This window comes from Podarcis liolepis, assembly GCF_965112155.1.
Source record: "Podarcis liolepis genome assembly, chromosome: 5".
Lineage (NCBI taxonomy): Eukaryota > Metazoa > Chordata > Lepidosauria > Squamata > Lacertidae > Podarcis > Podarcis liolepis.
Genome location: NC_139556.1, coordinates 95759158 through 95773115, shown reverse-complemented (window position 1 = coordinate 95773115; position 13958 = coordinate 95759158). Strand labels below are relative to the sequence as shown.

Sequence of the window (13958 nt, the reverse complement as noted above, 5' to 3'; positions counted from 1 at the left end):
CTTATGCTTACTTCAGAATGCGAACAGGGCTCTGGAACGGATCCCGTTCATATCGAGAGGTACCACTGTAAAGGTTGATCTGCAGAAAACCCAGGTGACGTAAACAGTGCCCTTCAGTGGTAAACAGCAGGGGGGTTCCAGAGGGAAGTGGTGGGACAAAAGGAAAACCTCTCAGTCCTGTTCCTGGAAATTATGGATAAGCCCTGAGAGGCGACATGATAGGAGTTTATAGCATTTTAAGCGGGAAGAGTTTTTCTCCCTTTCTCATAACGCTAGAACTCATGGACATTCAATGAAGCCAAACGTCGGGAGATTCAAGACAGATAAAAGAAAGAACTTATTCATACAGCACAGAACCTTTGGAACTCCCTTCCACAGGAGGCAGGCTTGGCCACCAACTTGAATGGCTTCCAAAGTCAAATTCATGGTGCTAAAAGCTATCAGTGGCTACTAGTCATCCTGACTCTCTGCCTCTATGGCCAGAGGCAGCAAATGCTTATGAATACCAGTTCCTAGAAACGACAGCGAGAAAGAGAACTCTTGAACTCGGGTCCTGTTTGCGGGTTTCCCACAAGCGTCTGGTTAGTTACCATGAGAACAAGATGCTTGACTAGATGGACCAATGGCCTGATCCGACAGGTTCTTCTTGGAAGGGCAGCGCTCTACTCTGACTGTGCCCAAGAGTGCAATATGAAGAATCATATGGAATTATAGTGTTGGAAGGGACCCAAGGGGTCATCTAGTCCAACCCCCTGCATTGCAAGAATCTCAGCTAAAGCGGGGCTTCCGGGTTGGTGCCTCCGGCAATGGCTGAATTCCTCTGATCGGGAGGAATTTGCCCCGTGGGAATTTGGGTCTGTACCGCCACGGCGAAGGCGGAGACCCGTAAAAATCACAGGCGGGAGAAACCTGTGAACGTGGGATTCGGCGGGCACCTTTTGCGCCTCCCCTACTCGCGGGGAAACCCAGTTTCGGGGATCCGGAGCGATGTGGGGTGAGTGGCGCGGTGCTTCGAATCGTCTGCTTTTTCCACGGAGCGAAGCCACATAGCTGTTGTCGGAGAGCACTGACTTTTTCCTGTGGACAATTTGACTCTAAAGTAATTACCTGTAAGTAGAGCTGAATTGGGAAGAATTGGATATTTAAACGTTTAATTTGGCATCGAAACGGGGAGGTTCAATACAGGAAGTCCACCTCCCCCTTTTGTAGATAAACTGAAGCAAGGAGGCTGCAAGCTAAAGTCTTGGAAAGCCTTTTGTAAAAGACTAAATTTCCATCAGTAAAGAACTAAACCCCCCCCCCCTTTTGGAGACAGGAGAAGAGGGGGGGAAGTGGTGGACTGAATATGCCTGTAGGAGAGAGTTAAAATACCGCCTCTCTGACCCTGGAAACGGGCTGCTAGCAGGATCGATGTCTTTTGGAATGTTCATTGACAGCATTTAGAACGTTCATTGACAGGTAGCTAAACAAGAGAATACAGTTTCTACTGTCTCCGGTTGTTTTCAAAAAAAGGAGGAAAGTAACTGAAAATTGAAACTAACTTTGGATTATTGAAACTGTGTTTAAAAGAGGACATACTGACCAATACAAATAGAAACTGTTTTCCCCTAGTGGAAGCTTTTGAAATTGGTTACTTTGCAGGAGTTGGGCTAGGGGAATTTCCAGCTGCAAGATAAAAAAGTGTGAGACTTTGGAATTGACCTTGAATCTCTTAAGTGTTATGGCAAACGGAAAGGAAAAAACAGACGGGATGTCGACAGAAGAGGCCTTAGCGGCTGCATTATTAAAAATAAACGATTTGCTGGAACAACTTCACAAGAAAACAGACGTGATAAATGTGAAAATGAATGCTGCAAATATTGAAATTGACTTAATCGTAGAAAGTTTAAATAACTTGGGACAAAAGGTGAATACCAATTCAGAAACCACCCAGAAACTGACACAGGAATCTACTCTGATACAGCAAACTGCAGATGAAGTCAGGGAAAAAACCCTTGCTGCTGAATCTAAAGCAATACAACTGGAGAGGAGAGTCCCATCCATACAAACTGATGAACATAAGCTGACATTCGTTATGATTGAACTTAAAGAACAGATGAATTTGAGGACCAGAGCCCTATGTGAACTGGAAAAGGAAAGCTTGACAGAGTTTCAGGAGGTGACAGGACTAACATCGGTTGAGAAAGAGACGTATTTGGGGGTTAGTATGACCGCCAAAAATGTGAATCTGTTTAAGGATAACTGTGAAGGATGTTGGATTGAAGAGAAGGGGGATTTGGAAATATGGACAAATCAGAAGTTGTTACTGTTGGGCCGAGTTACTGTGGTGGGGATGAGGGCTGCTGTGTTGCTGGGGATGTTGCTTTTGTTTCAAACATTGCAAGCTTTGGATGGGATGGATTGTTTCAGGAGGTGGCAGAGGGATGTTTTTAGAGTTGTTTGGCAGGGCAGGAAGCCTCGAGTAAAACTTAAGATATTGATGGATGCCAAAGAAGGAGGTGGACCTGCCTTGCCAGACCTTTAAATTTCGTTGTGAACCATCTGCTTTTTGCTGGTTGAGAGAATGGCTGCTTCTTGAAAACACTGAAGTGTTGGACAATGGCAGACGAAGTTGATGGACTATATGGAATTGGCGGAAATGACTGGCAAGATCTGAGACCAGGGAGAAGAGTCGATGGAAGAGGATTGGAAAAAGTTTAAAGACTATTTATAGAAATATTGTAAAATTAAGGAATGTTAGAAAAATGTTGGAATGAAGTTATATGGCTTTAGTAGAAATGTCATAAGGAATTAAGTATAAATAGATTAATAGAAAATTAAAGGAAAAATAAGGCAAGAATGTGTTAAGATAATTAGAGGATAGAAAACAGAGTAAGATGGAAAGGAATTGCTGAAACAATTAATAGAAGTGGAATACAAAAAGGGAGGTGTGAGGAGGTCGCTGGAAATAAGTGAATGAAATATAAGATATTGAAAATGTTTGAGGTGTTTTTAAATTGTTTTTGTTGGTTTTTGCTTTGTTTTGTTAGTCCATGTAGCGTTTTTGTATTGTATTGGTATTGTTTTTTCTCTTTTCTTTTTTGTTTGTAGTGTTGTGTTGAAAATGTTAAAAAAGTAATAAATATCATTTTTTTTAAAAAAGGGATCTCAGCTAAAGCCTCCATGACAGACAGCCATCCAACCTCTGATTTAAAACCTCCAAGGAAGGAGAGTCCATCACCTCCCAAGGGGGTCTGTTCCCTTGTTGAACAGCTCTTACTGCCAGAAAGTTCTTCCTGATGTTGAGTTAGAATCTCCTTCATTGTAACTTGAAGCCATCAATCTGAGTCAACGGAAACACCTTTGGGATAGGGTGGGAAATTGCAAAAAACACTTGCCAAAGCTAACTAGCTTTTCTCCGCTGGTTCTTTTTTCTTTTTTCTTTAATAAATACATCATCTCCCGTAACAATCCTCCCGCATTGAGATGAGCGGGGAGCAAACAGAAACTTGCCCGTGGAAACCATAAATTACACCAGTCCTTCCCAACAACAAACCCCAAAGAGATGCAGCAGAGGGTGGCAATTTTACACCATATACAGGCTGGTCTGGGGGTGAGCCACGTAAGCTGTACTGGAGACATGAGGCCGTCTGAAACAGTTGGATGGAGGCACAGCACTCTTGAATTTGTCACAGTCCTATACAAGAGTTCCCAGCTGCGCTCCAAGACCTCACCCTGAGAAGGGGGCTAACAGCTTTACCTAGCACGACAGATGATGCCCCACACACCTCTCCTCGCTTGATATCCACCTGCAGTCCCCAAGAGGCTTGCGGATCCCCCATCTCCTTTCGCGGATGCCGGTCCAAAATATATACGACAGCCAGGCTGGTGCCAGGGAGCAGAGAGCCAAGAGCGTGCCAGGCACTCAAAAGGATGGCTGCTCATTCTGTGGCAAGAGCAGAAGTCGCCCCCTCTCCTCTGTTGACTTAGGAAGCCAACACAACGTGGAGGGGTATGGGGAGGTCTTGCAAAGCACCAGCTGCAAAATGCCCTGTTCTTCAGCTCTACCAGCACTTGGCAGTGCCCGCCGTGACATCTGGGCTCCCTGGTCCAGCCAGCCAGCTAGTGTCTCCAGGAATCCTTAGCCTCATCTCGTGGCATCTCCTGAGTGTCATCTGGTGCTGCAAGGCAATGGGGGGGGGGGTTTAAGTAAACAAGAGAGCAGGACCCAAAGCAAAGGAAGGCAATAGACTCTGCACCATCTTGTTGGTTGTAATCCTTGTAGCAGTCAAATACAGTGGTGCCTCGCAAGACGAAAAGACTCCGTTCTGTGATTCTCTTCGTCTAGCGGTTTTTTCGTCTTGCGAAGCAAGCCCATTGAAGGATTAGCGGATTAGCGCTATTAGCGGCTTTTAGAGGCTTTTAGCGTCTTATCTGCTGATCGGATCAGCTGACAAGCGGCTTAGCGCTATTAGCGCCTTTTAGCGCCTTTTAGCGGCTTATCTGCTGATCTGATCAGCTGATAAGCGGCTTAGCGGCTTTTAGCTGCTTTTAGCGGCTTATCTGCTGATCGGATCAGCTGATAAGCGGCTTAGCGGCTTAGAAAAAAGGGGGGGAGGAAAAAAAAACCAGCAGGAACTCGCAAAACATTGTCGTCTTGCGAAGCAAGCCCATAAGAGATTCATTTTGCGAAGCACCTCCAAAACGGAAAACTCTTTCGTCTAGCGAGTTTTCCGTCTTGCGAGGCATTCATCTTGCGGGGCACCACTGTACAACATTCCTTGTTTGCCTGGCGTTGACACAGACAGGGGGATGTTGATCCAGCCAGTTGAAGTTCCTGTTACACCTGGTCTGGAGCATCCTCTCCCTGCATGTGACCAGGTAGGTGTTGGTTTTTCTTTATCTTAAAGTGGTCAATGATGCTATGCAGGAACAGCGTTGGATAATTAAAGCTCACAGGTACATGTTTGCAGTTTGACCTACTTAGCTGTACACCTGTTTAATTAAAAGGGGAGTTTACTTTCTGCACTGGATGCAGGAAGGAATGTGATAGGATAATTGATGATTTGAAAACTGTATTTAAGTTGATTAAATGTTTTTTATGCTGCTGGTGAGGAGTGATGGGCTTGCAGCTTTTGACTGTCACGTTTTTGAAAACAAAAATAAGCAAAGATATTGCGGGCAGTCTTGTATTTCTCTGCTCCAGTTGCTGCGCATACTCTGTGTTGGCAAAGAAGTCCAACAGTAGGTGGGCATGACCCTTGCAGACCCCACAAAAAGGGCCAGTCACGTAGCCATCTTCCTCTCTTGATGCCTGTTTCCTGGTGCTGTTTGCTGGCTCTCTGCCAGCAGCACATGGGATGAATCCCCTTATGGGATGAATCCACACCTTCTTCTGTAACTACAAGCTAAAGCCTGCCTTCAGGGATCATACTGTGAACTGAACGTAAGTAAACTTCTTGTTACTGTTTAAGGAAGACTGCTGTGTTTTTATTTCTTTTTAAGAGGGGTCAAAAAGGGTCTTACCAGGAATAATCCAATCTGGGCATGCCAGGCTGGATTTTTTAACTAAAGAGATTGAAATGAATCTGCAAACTAGCTTCCTGCTGTATAGGGAGGGAATATGCTCTGCTAAATGGCTCACTAGCATGAGTAAGGAAGGATAATATTTAAGCAATATATCCTCTCCTACTATCCACAACATTCCCACACTTCTCTAGGTGTAGTCTAGGTGAAAAGGCAGGCTTCACAAATCATGTGTGTGTGTGTGTGTGCAGGGGGAACTGGAAACACAATCTTAGGGGCACACGTGTTGCTTAGTGGGAGCTGCAACTTGGAAACCTCCAAGTTGTGTTTTCAGCAGCAGATTCAGCTGAGGCCCCATGAAATCACTCGTCCTGCAGTTTGGAAAAGGAGGCTAGTCATTTGCAGTCTAACCCTCTTCTGTTGAGCAAGGCCTTCCACCTGACAGCTGTCCTCATCAGTTCATTATTATAGATAGCTCAGTGAGCAGAGCATGAGCCTATTAATCTCAGGGTCGTGGGTTCGATCCCCACATTGGACAAAAAATTCCTGCAGTGCAGCAGGGTGGCTGGGTGTGGACCTCGTGGTCCCTTCCAGCTCTACAATTCTACAATTATTAGCTCAACTTTTATAAAACAGAAAGGAACACAGAACTAAAGCTAAGAGCACATTCATACTGATAAAAAGGCAGGACTAAAATATTCTGCCCACTGAAGAAGTCCATAGATAATAATAATTATCATAATAACATTATATTTATATTACACAGAACTACACTCCTACTGACCGTGGCATTTGGAGCAGCAGCTGTCCTCCGTTTTCTCCCCTCCAGAGCAAGAGGCAGGAGAGCATTCTTGGCGCTGGCAGTGAGTCTCCCCAGACTGAAAAAGGAGAGGCATTTACACTACAGTCAAAACTTGGGGGTGGCATATCCTTCAACATCCCGCTGATGATCAAAACCGGGATGCTCATGTTTTGATCCCCAGCTCTTGCTGGAGCTGGCTGACTAGTGCGAGACAAAAGCAACAACAACCCGAGTGTTTCTGGTGTGAGCCAGCTGACTCCCACCAGAGTACTGGATCAAAAAACAGGACATTCCAGGATCCAATCGGAAACAGGGATGGAGTCTGCAATTCCGGGATGCTTTGCTCACTTCGGGACAGTTGAGTGGTATGAGGTGGTGCTGGTGGTCAGGGCAAGTCTACAGAAAGTGCACTGAAGCCAGGCTCCCAAAATCCACCTTGACCTGGGGCCTGGGGCTGTCCTACCCCTGCAGCTCAACTCCCTCCTCTTCTGCCACCTTCTGCCCCTCACTCACCAGACACCAGCAGGTGATGCATTTCATCTCCCCAAAGGGGGGCACGGTGGGGTGCCAGCTCTCGTTGTGCATGTACCACTGCCGCCCAAACTTGCAGGCCCTGGGCCCGTCCGCTTGCATCATGTCAGAGAGGGCAGAGGGACTCCTCTCTGGGGCTGTGGAAAGAACACAGAGAGAACATTTGGAAGGGCGAGGAAGATGCGGCCATGAGCCCCAGAACACTCCCTGGTGGAAAAAAACATCCCGAAATGCCTAAATCATGAGGTCACCAAGAACAAAACGCACACAGAATTCAAAGGAAAGATTTAGGCTTCCTTCCCAATACTGACTTGGTCGACTCCCATGACAGTGGCGTTTAAGGACACACCTATGACTGGTTTAAAAGGTCTCAGAGGCAGAGGAGTCTATGTCTGGGCTGAACCACTTCAGAATCTGTAAGCTTCCCCCACTGCAAAAACCAAATATACCTTCTAGCATGTCCTTCTCCCTGACATGCTAGTTTCAGTGACCCTAGGTGCAGTGATGATTCTTTGCATGTGTATAGAGGAATATTCATTTGTGTGAGCCGCCCACTGCCATCCAAAGTGGCACAGTCTAGGCACAGCTCTGCTCCATCAAGGAAAATAGAACAATTTAATTTATGTTTATTTCATTAAATTATATCCCAGCCTTCCTCGCAAAGGAGCCCAGGGCAGTGAACACGCCAGTGATACATCACAATAAAATAAAATTAAAAACACATTTAAGATGGTTAAATTAAATTAAAAGGATCTAAAAAAAAAGTTAAGAACAATGAACAGTAGAACATTTTTTTAAAAATTGAAAAACACAAATGCAGCCAAATCTTGCCTCCGAATAGACCCACTGAAACTGAAAAGTTTCCAGCAGTATGATGAAGGCGCCTGCTTGCTGTCACTAGGCAGGGAGTTCCAGAGCACGCTAAATGAGTGACTCATCGCAAAGGCAGGCAGGAGGACTGCTGTTGCTGGCAGCTGCTTTTTCAGGCTTCTGTGGTCTTGCTTGCAACTTCAGCAAGAGTCTCTTGCAAGAGGCCGGGCAGCTATTTGTTGGGAATGCTCTGAACTGAAGGCCTCCAACAACTCCTGAGTTTCTGAGCTGTCATGGCAGAGGCAGAAGCTCAGCGGCTGAATAGGGGGACCAGCAAGCTGTCGTTTGTTGGACCAATGTCTTATCTTGCACTTAGCTATGCATCAATGACTCTTATTGTAACCTGCACCTTGCCTCTATGGCGACTGGATTTGTGCCCTTGGCAGAAACTGAGCTGGGAGTTGGAGTCCTGCAATATCTGCAGGGCCACAGGTTTCCCTACCTCTTCTTTCCTGCTGGGAAAAAGCACTGGGGCAGTCGCTTCCTTTATCCCACCCCATGTGAACAACCAGAGTTGTGGCAGCCAAAGGACTTGTGGCTGGTGGAGTACTGCTTGGTTCCGCTTGCTGTCCCAGAATGCTTGGCTCACCTGGGCATTGCTTGCAGCAGTCCGATGGGTTGGCCCGAATGGGGTTGCTGCAGGTCAGGGGAGGGCACTGGACCTTCTCGCAGTGAACTTCCCCCGTGGCTCCCTGTGCAAAGAGTGTGGGCAGGTACAGACTGTGAGCCTTAGGGTCATAGCACCATGCGCAAACCAACCTTAAGGTATACACATGCACACATGTGCATGCGTACACAAAGTACGTTTCCGAGCACAATCCCAGTATGTTTCCAAGCACAATTCAAAGTGTTGGTGCTGACCTTTAAAGCCCTAAACAGCCTTGGCCCAGTATACCTGAAGGAGCGGCTCCACCCCCATCATTCTGCCCGGACACTGAGGTCCAACTCCAAGGGCCTTCTGGCAGTTCCCTCACTGCGAGAAGTGAGGTTACGTGGAACCAGGCAGAGGGCCTTCTCAGTAATAGCACCCGCCCTGTAGAACACCCTCCCATCAGATGTCAAGGAAATAAAAAGCTATCTGACTTTTAGAAGACATCTGAAGGCAGCCCTGCTTAGGGAAGTTTTTAATGTTTGATGTTTTATTGTGTTTTTAATATTCTGTTGGGAGCCGCCCAGAATGGCTGGGGAAACCCAGCCAGATGGACAGGGTATAAATAAAAAAATATTATTATTATTATAAAGACAGATTTAGAAAAGGACAACTAGAATGATCAAGGGGCTGGAGAGGCACCCCTATGAAGAAAGTCTGTGGCGCTGGGGACTTTTAGTTTAAAGAAAATGACTAGTAAAGAAGTTTATAAAATTATACATGGCATGGAGAAAACAAACAGAGAAAAGTTTTTCTTTCTCCTTCTCTCAAAACACTACTACGGAAGTGAGATCCATAGTTTAACCACACTACATGAAAAAGTACTTTATTTTATCCATCCAGAATTCAGCTTCGTTTGGAATTCCATGAGTAAGTGATGGCAACCAAGCTTTAAAAGAAGTTTGAACAGAAGCCCACAGACCAGCTTCTTGTTTACCCCAGCATAAACAAAGCATTTGAGAAGCAAAGGAGAGGAGGAGGAGGGTTTTCTTTGGTTGTGAGCTTTGGCTTCCTCTGAACGCGTCTCTCAAGGGCCTGGCTGATGAGCCCACCTTGCAGGTGCAGATGGCGCATTTAATGAGGCCGAAGGGAGGGACCACGGGGTGCCAGTGGGTGCCTGCTCCTCGCCACGTCTTGTCGCCCTCAAAGTAACAGCCTGCAGTGGGAGAAGGAAGGTCAGAGTGCATCTCCCCCAGTCTTGAAAGGGGCTTGTGCATTGCTCTTCGAGCTGAAGGACACGTTGTACTGAACAGGGATGCTCTAAGAGGGTGGATTATGGAGACTTGTTTACTGAGCATTCCTTACAATCAGTTTGCAAGGAGATGGTGTGGCTTTTTAATGACAATTCATTCCATGCCGATTTGGGGTGAGATCCCACCCAAAATTGCATGAGACCTTGAGCAGTCTGCAAGATCTCACGTGATTTCGGGCTAGATCTCACCCAAAATGGACACGACCTGGCTCAAAATTGGCACCGATGCCGCTTCTCCACTGGTGGAGGTGAATTACAGAATTATAGAGTTGTGGATTTGGAAGGGACCACAAGGGTCATCTAGTCCAACCCCCTGCAATGCAGGAATATTTCGCCCAACATGGGACTTGAACTCGCGACCCTGAGATTAAGAGGCTCATGCTCTACTGACTGAGCTATGTCAGAGCACTGTGCTGCCAGGGTGGGGGGTGGGAGGTCTTCTGCCACTTGAGGAAGTGGCCTCACCCTGACTAATGGCTGGTTCGGTTCTGGCAGAAAACTGGTAACCCAAATAGGGGTTGGCACCACAGCTAATCTCAGGCAGAGCCAACGCCTTCTAGTTTTGTCCCCATTCTCCTCCTCAAACTGAGACACTGAGACTAAGGAGGATAATCAGGAACTCCCCCCGCCCCCTGGGACTGGCTATAAGTAAGAAAGTAGGGAATATGGGGCTGGCTCAAGGCAGGCTTTGGTTGGAGGGGCAGTGCCCCACTCTCCTTAGTGGACCAGCCGTCCCCACTGATGCAACGCCTCACTTGCACCTCTCATTCAGAGGCTGCAGGGCAGAGTTGAAGAAGGAGCAAAAAGGGTTTTCTAGCGGCGCGCGCAGTTATACCCATCTTTTAGATTTAGGGGAGCTAGTCTCAAACGTTTGTTGGGGGAGACCTAGGTGTTTTTGTGTGTGTGTGTGTGTGTGGAGGGGAAGTTATTTGTCCTGTCCTCAAGCTTTTTATGATGGAGGACCTCTGTAGCCACCCCCAACGACACGTTCTCAAGATGGAAGGGGAGGGAACAGCTGCACTCGCCTGCGATTCCTGCGCAATGTTTGCCATCTTGCCAAAGGTTGCAGGCAGCTTTACCTGCAGCAATTGCATGTTGATTGCCCTTTTAAAAGACAAAGTCCAGCAACTGGAGGAACGTGTAGCTACGCTTCAAAGAATTAGAGAGCTGGAGCTCTTCTTGGAAGCAACAGAGCACACCGTCTCCACCAGAGAGGAGACAGGGGACTCCCCTGAGAAGGAGGATAGTTCAGCAACACAGGAGCCAGATATATGGAGAAACGTGACTCAAAGAAGTAGGAGGCCCAGGGTTCACTCTGATTGTTTAGAAATACACAATCGCTTTGAGGTCCTCTCCCCTAGCATGGAAGACGAAGAGCAGACTCCATTTGAGGATCTCTCCCTCATTACAGTCGATCAGGTATATGAAGACGAGCAGCAAAGTCAGTCCTCAGGGAATGTGCAGGCGACCTTGGAACAGACAGCTCACAGAAGAACCCCGACCAAACCCAAGAGGAGGCGTGTAGTGGTGATAGGGGATTCCCTACTGAGGGGAACAGAAGCAGTGATCTGTGGGCCTGACAAGATGTCTCGGGAAGTGTGCTGTCTCCCCGGGGCTAAGATCCAAGATGTAACTGAACGACTGCAAAAAATCATAAAACCCACTGACGAATACCCCTTCCTCTTGGTTCATGTGGGAACCAATGACACTGCAAACAATAGCCTCCAGAAGATCAAAAGAGACTACGAGGCTCTCGGCAGGAAATTGAAGCAACTAAATGCACAAATTGTCATCTCGTCTGTCCTCCCAGTTGAACGACGTGGCCCAGGGAGAGAGGGGAAAATAGTGGAAGTGAACAGCTGGCTTCGCAAATGGTGTAAACAGGAACGGTTTGGATTCTTAGATCACGGACTGCAGTTTCTTGAAGATGGACTTCTGGCAAGTGATGGGCTGCACCTCACAACGGTTGGGAGAAATGTTTTTGCCAAAAATCTCAGAAACCTCATCAGGAGGGCTTTAAACTGACTAATGTGGGGGAGGGAGACAGTGCTCCTGAAGGTAGGAGTCTATCAATTAATGAAGATGATCATCCAAATGTCATAGACCAAATGGAGCAAACAGCACGCGGACCTAGTGGAGGGAGGAAAAAATCCTTAAATAAGAGACACGGGGGAATGATTAATGGACTTCAATGTCTGTACACTAATGCGCAAAGCATGGGAAATAAACAAGATGAGCTTGAGCTCTTGGTACAGCAAACTAAATATGACATAATAGGCATCACTGAAACCTGGTGGGATAAGTCCCACGATTGGAATGTAATAATGGGGGGATACAATCTATTTCAGAGAAACAGACCAGACAAGAAAGGAGGAGGAGTGGCGTTATATGTCAGGGATGTGTATACCTGTGAAGAGATCCAAGATTTAGAACCTCAAAGCCAAAGTGAGAGCATTTGGGTCAAAATTAAGGGAGAGAAGAATAACAGAGACCTCATTGTGGGAGTTTACTATAGATCCCCAAGCCAAACGGAGGACATAGATGCTGCCTTCCTGGAACAGATGGCCAAGTATGCAAAAGGAAGGGAGATAGTAGTAATGGGGGACTTCAATTACCCGGATATTTGTTGGACGTCAAACTCAGCCAAGAGCATAAGGTCAAACAGATTCCTCACTGGCCTTGCAGACAACTTCATTGTCCAGAAAGTGGGAGAAGCAACAAGAGGAACAGCCATTTTAGATCTGGTCCTAACCAATGTTGATGACCTGGTTAGTGGGGTAGATGTGGAAGGATCATTAGGCGCGAGTGATCATGCTCTTCTGAAGTTTACTATACAGCGGAAAGTAGCAGCCAAGCATACTAGGACTCAATTTCTTGACTTTAAGAAAGCCGACTTCATAAAACTTAGGGAAGTGCTGGGTGAGATCCCATGGACAGCAATACTAAAAGGAAAGGGAGTTCATGATGGCTGGGAGTTTGTTAAGAGGGAGATAGTAAAAGCACAACGTCAGGCAATACCAATGAGACGGAAACATGGAAGGTGCCTAAAGAAGCCAGGGTGGCTATCTAAAGAACTTTTAACTGAATTAAGATTAAAAAAGGATGTGTACAAAAAATGGAAAAGGGGGGAAACCACCAAAGAGGAATTCAAACAAATAGCCAGCACGTGTAGACACAAAGTCAGAAAAGCTAAAGCACAGAATGAACTCAGGCTTGCTAGAGAGGTTAAAAGCAACAAAAAAGGTTTTTATGGGTATGTTCGTAGCAAAAGGAAGAACAAAGAAACAGTGGGGTCACTCAGAGGAGAAGATGGTGAAATGCAAACAGGGGACACAGAAAGGGCTGAACTCCTCAATGCCTTCTTTGCCTCAGTCTTCTCCGATAAAGAAAACAATGCCCGACCTGAAGAATTTGGAGCAAATGATTCAGCAAAGGAAACACAGCCCAGAATAACTAAGGAGATAGTACAAGAATATTTGGCTAGATTAGATGTATTCAAGTCTCCAGGGCCAGATGAACTGCATCCAAGAGTATTAAAAGAACTGGCAGATGTGATCTCAGAACCACTGGCAGTCATCTTTGAGAATTCCTGGAGAACAGGCGAAGTCCCGGCAGACTGGAGGAGGGCAAATGTTGTCCCTATTTTCAAAAAGGGGAAAAGAGAGGACCCAAATAATTACCGCCCAGTCAGTCTGACATCAATAGCAGGGAAGATTCTGGAACAGATCATTAAGCAAACAGTCTGTGAGCACCTAGAAAGGAATGCTGTGATCACCAATAGTCAGCATGGATTTCTGAAAAATAAGTCATGTCAGACTAACCTGATCTCGTTTTTTGACAGAATTACAAGCCTGGTAGATGAAGGGAACGCAGTGGATGTAGCCTACCTTGATTTCAGCAAGGCATTTGACAAGGTGCCCCATGATATTCTTGTAAAGAAGCTGGTAAAATGCGGTCTTGACTATGCTACCACTCAGTGGATTTGTAACTGGCTGACTGACCGAACCCAAAGGGTGCTCATCAATGGTTCCTCTTCATCCTGGAGAAGAGTGACTAGTGGGGTGCCACAGGGTTCTGTCTTGGGCCCGGTCTTATTCAACATCTTTATCAACGACTTGGATGATGGACTCAAGGGCATCCTGATCAAATTTGCAGATGACACCAAACTGGGAGGGGTGGCTAACACCCCAGAGGACAGGATCACACTTCAAAACGACCTTGACAGATTAGAGAACTGGGCAAAAACAAACAAGATGAATTTTAACAGGGAGAAATGTAAAGTATTGCACTTGGGCAAAAAAAATGAGAGGCACAAATACAAGATGGGTGACACCTGGCTTGAGAGCAGT

The 13958-nt window shown here is 46.4% G+C and overlaps 2 protein-coding genes across 2 annotated transcripts in view; one reads left to right on the top strand and one right to left on the bottom strand.

The window, feature by feature from the left end:
• THPO (thrombopoietin) overlaps positions 1-13958 on the top strand; it is a 305395-nt gene that overhangs the window by 219557 nt on the left and 71880 nt on the right. The window lies entirely within an intron of this gene.
• CHRD (chordin) overlaps positions 3388-13958 on the bottom strand; it is a 50872-nt gene continuing 40301 nt past the window's right edge. The window contains exons 19-23 of the mRNA XM_083504005.1: positions 9410-9513; positions 8298-8400; positions 6821-6975; positions 6290-6383; positions 3388-4160 (exon numbers count right to left, since the gene is read on the bottom strand). Of these exons, the coding sequence (XP_083360131.1) occupies positions 4102-4160; positions 6290-6383; positions 6821-6975; positions 8298-8400; positions 9410-9513 (515 nt within the window). The 3' untranslated portion in view covers positions 3388-4101. The remainder of the gene's footprint in view (positions 4161-6289; positions 6384-6820; positions 6976-8297; positions 8401-9409; positions 9514-13958) is intronic.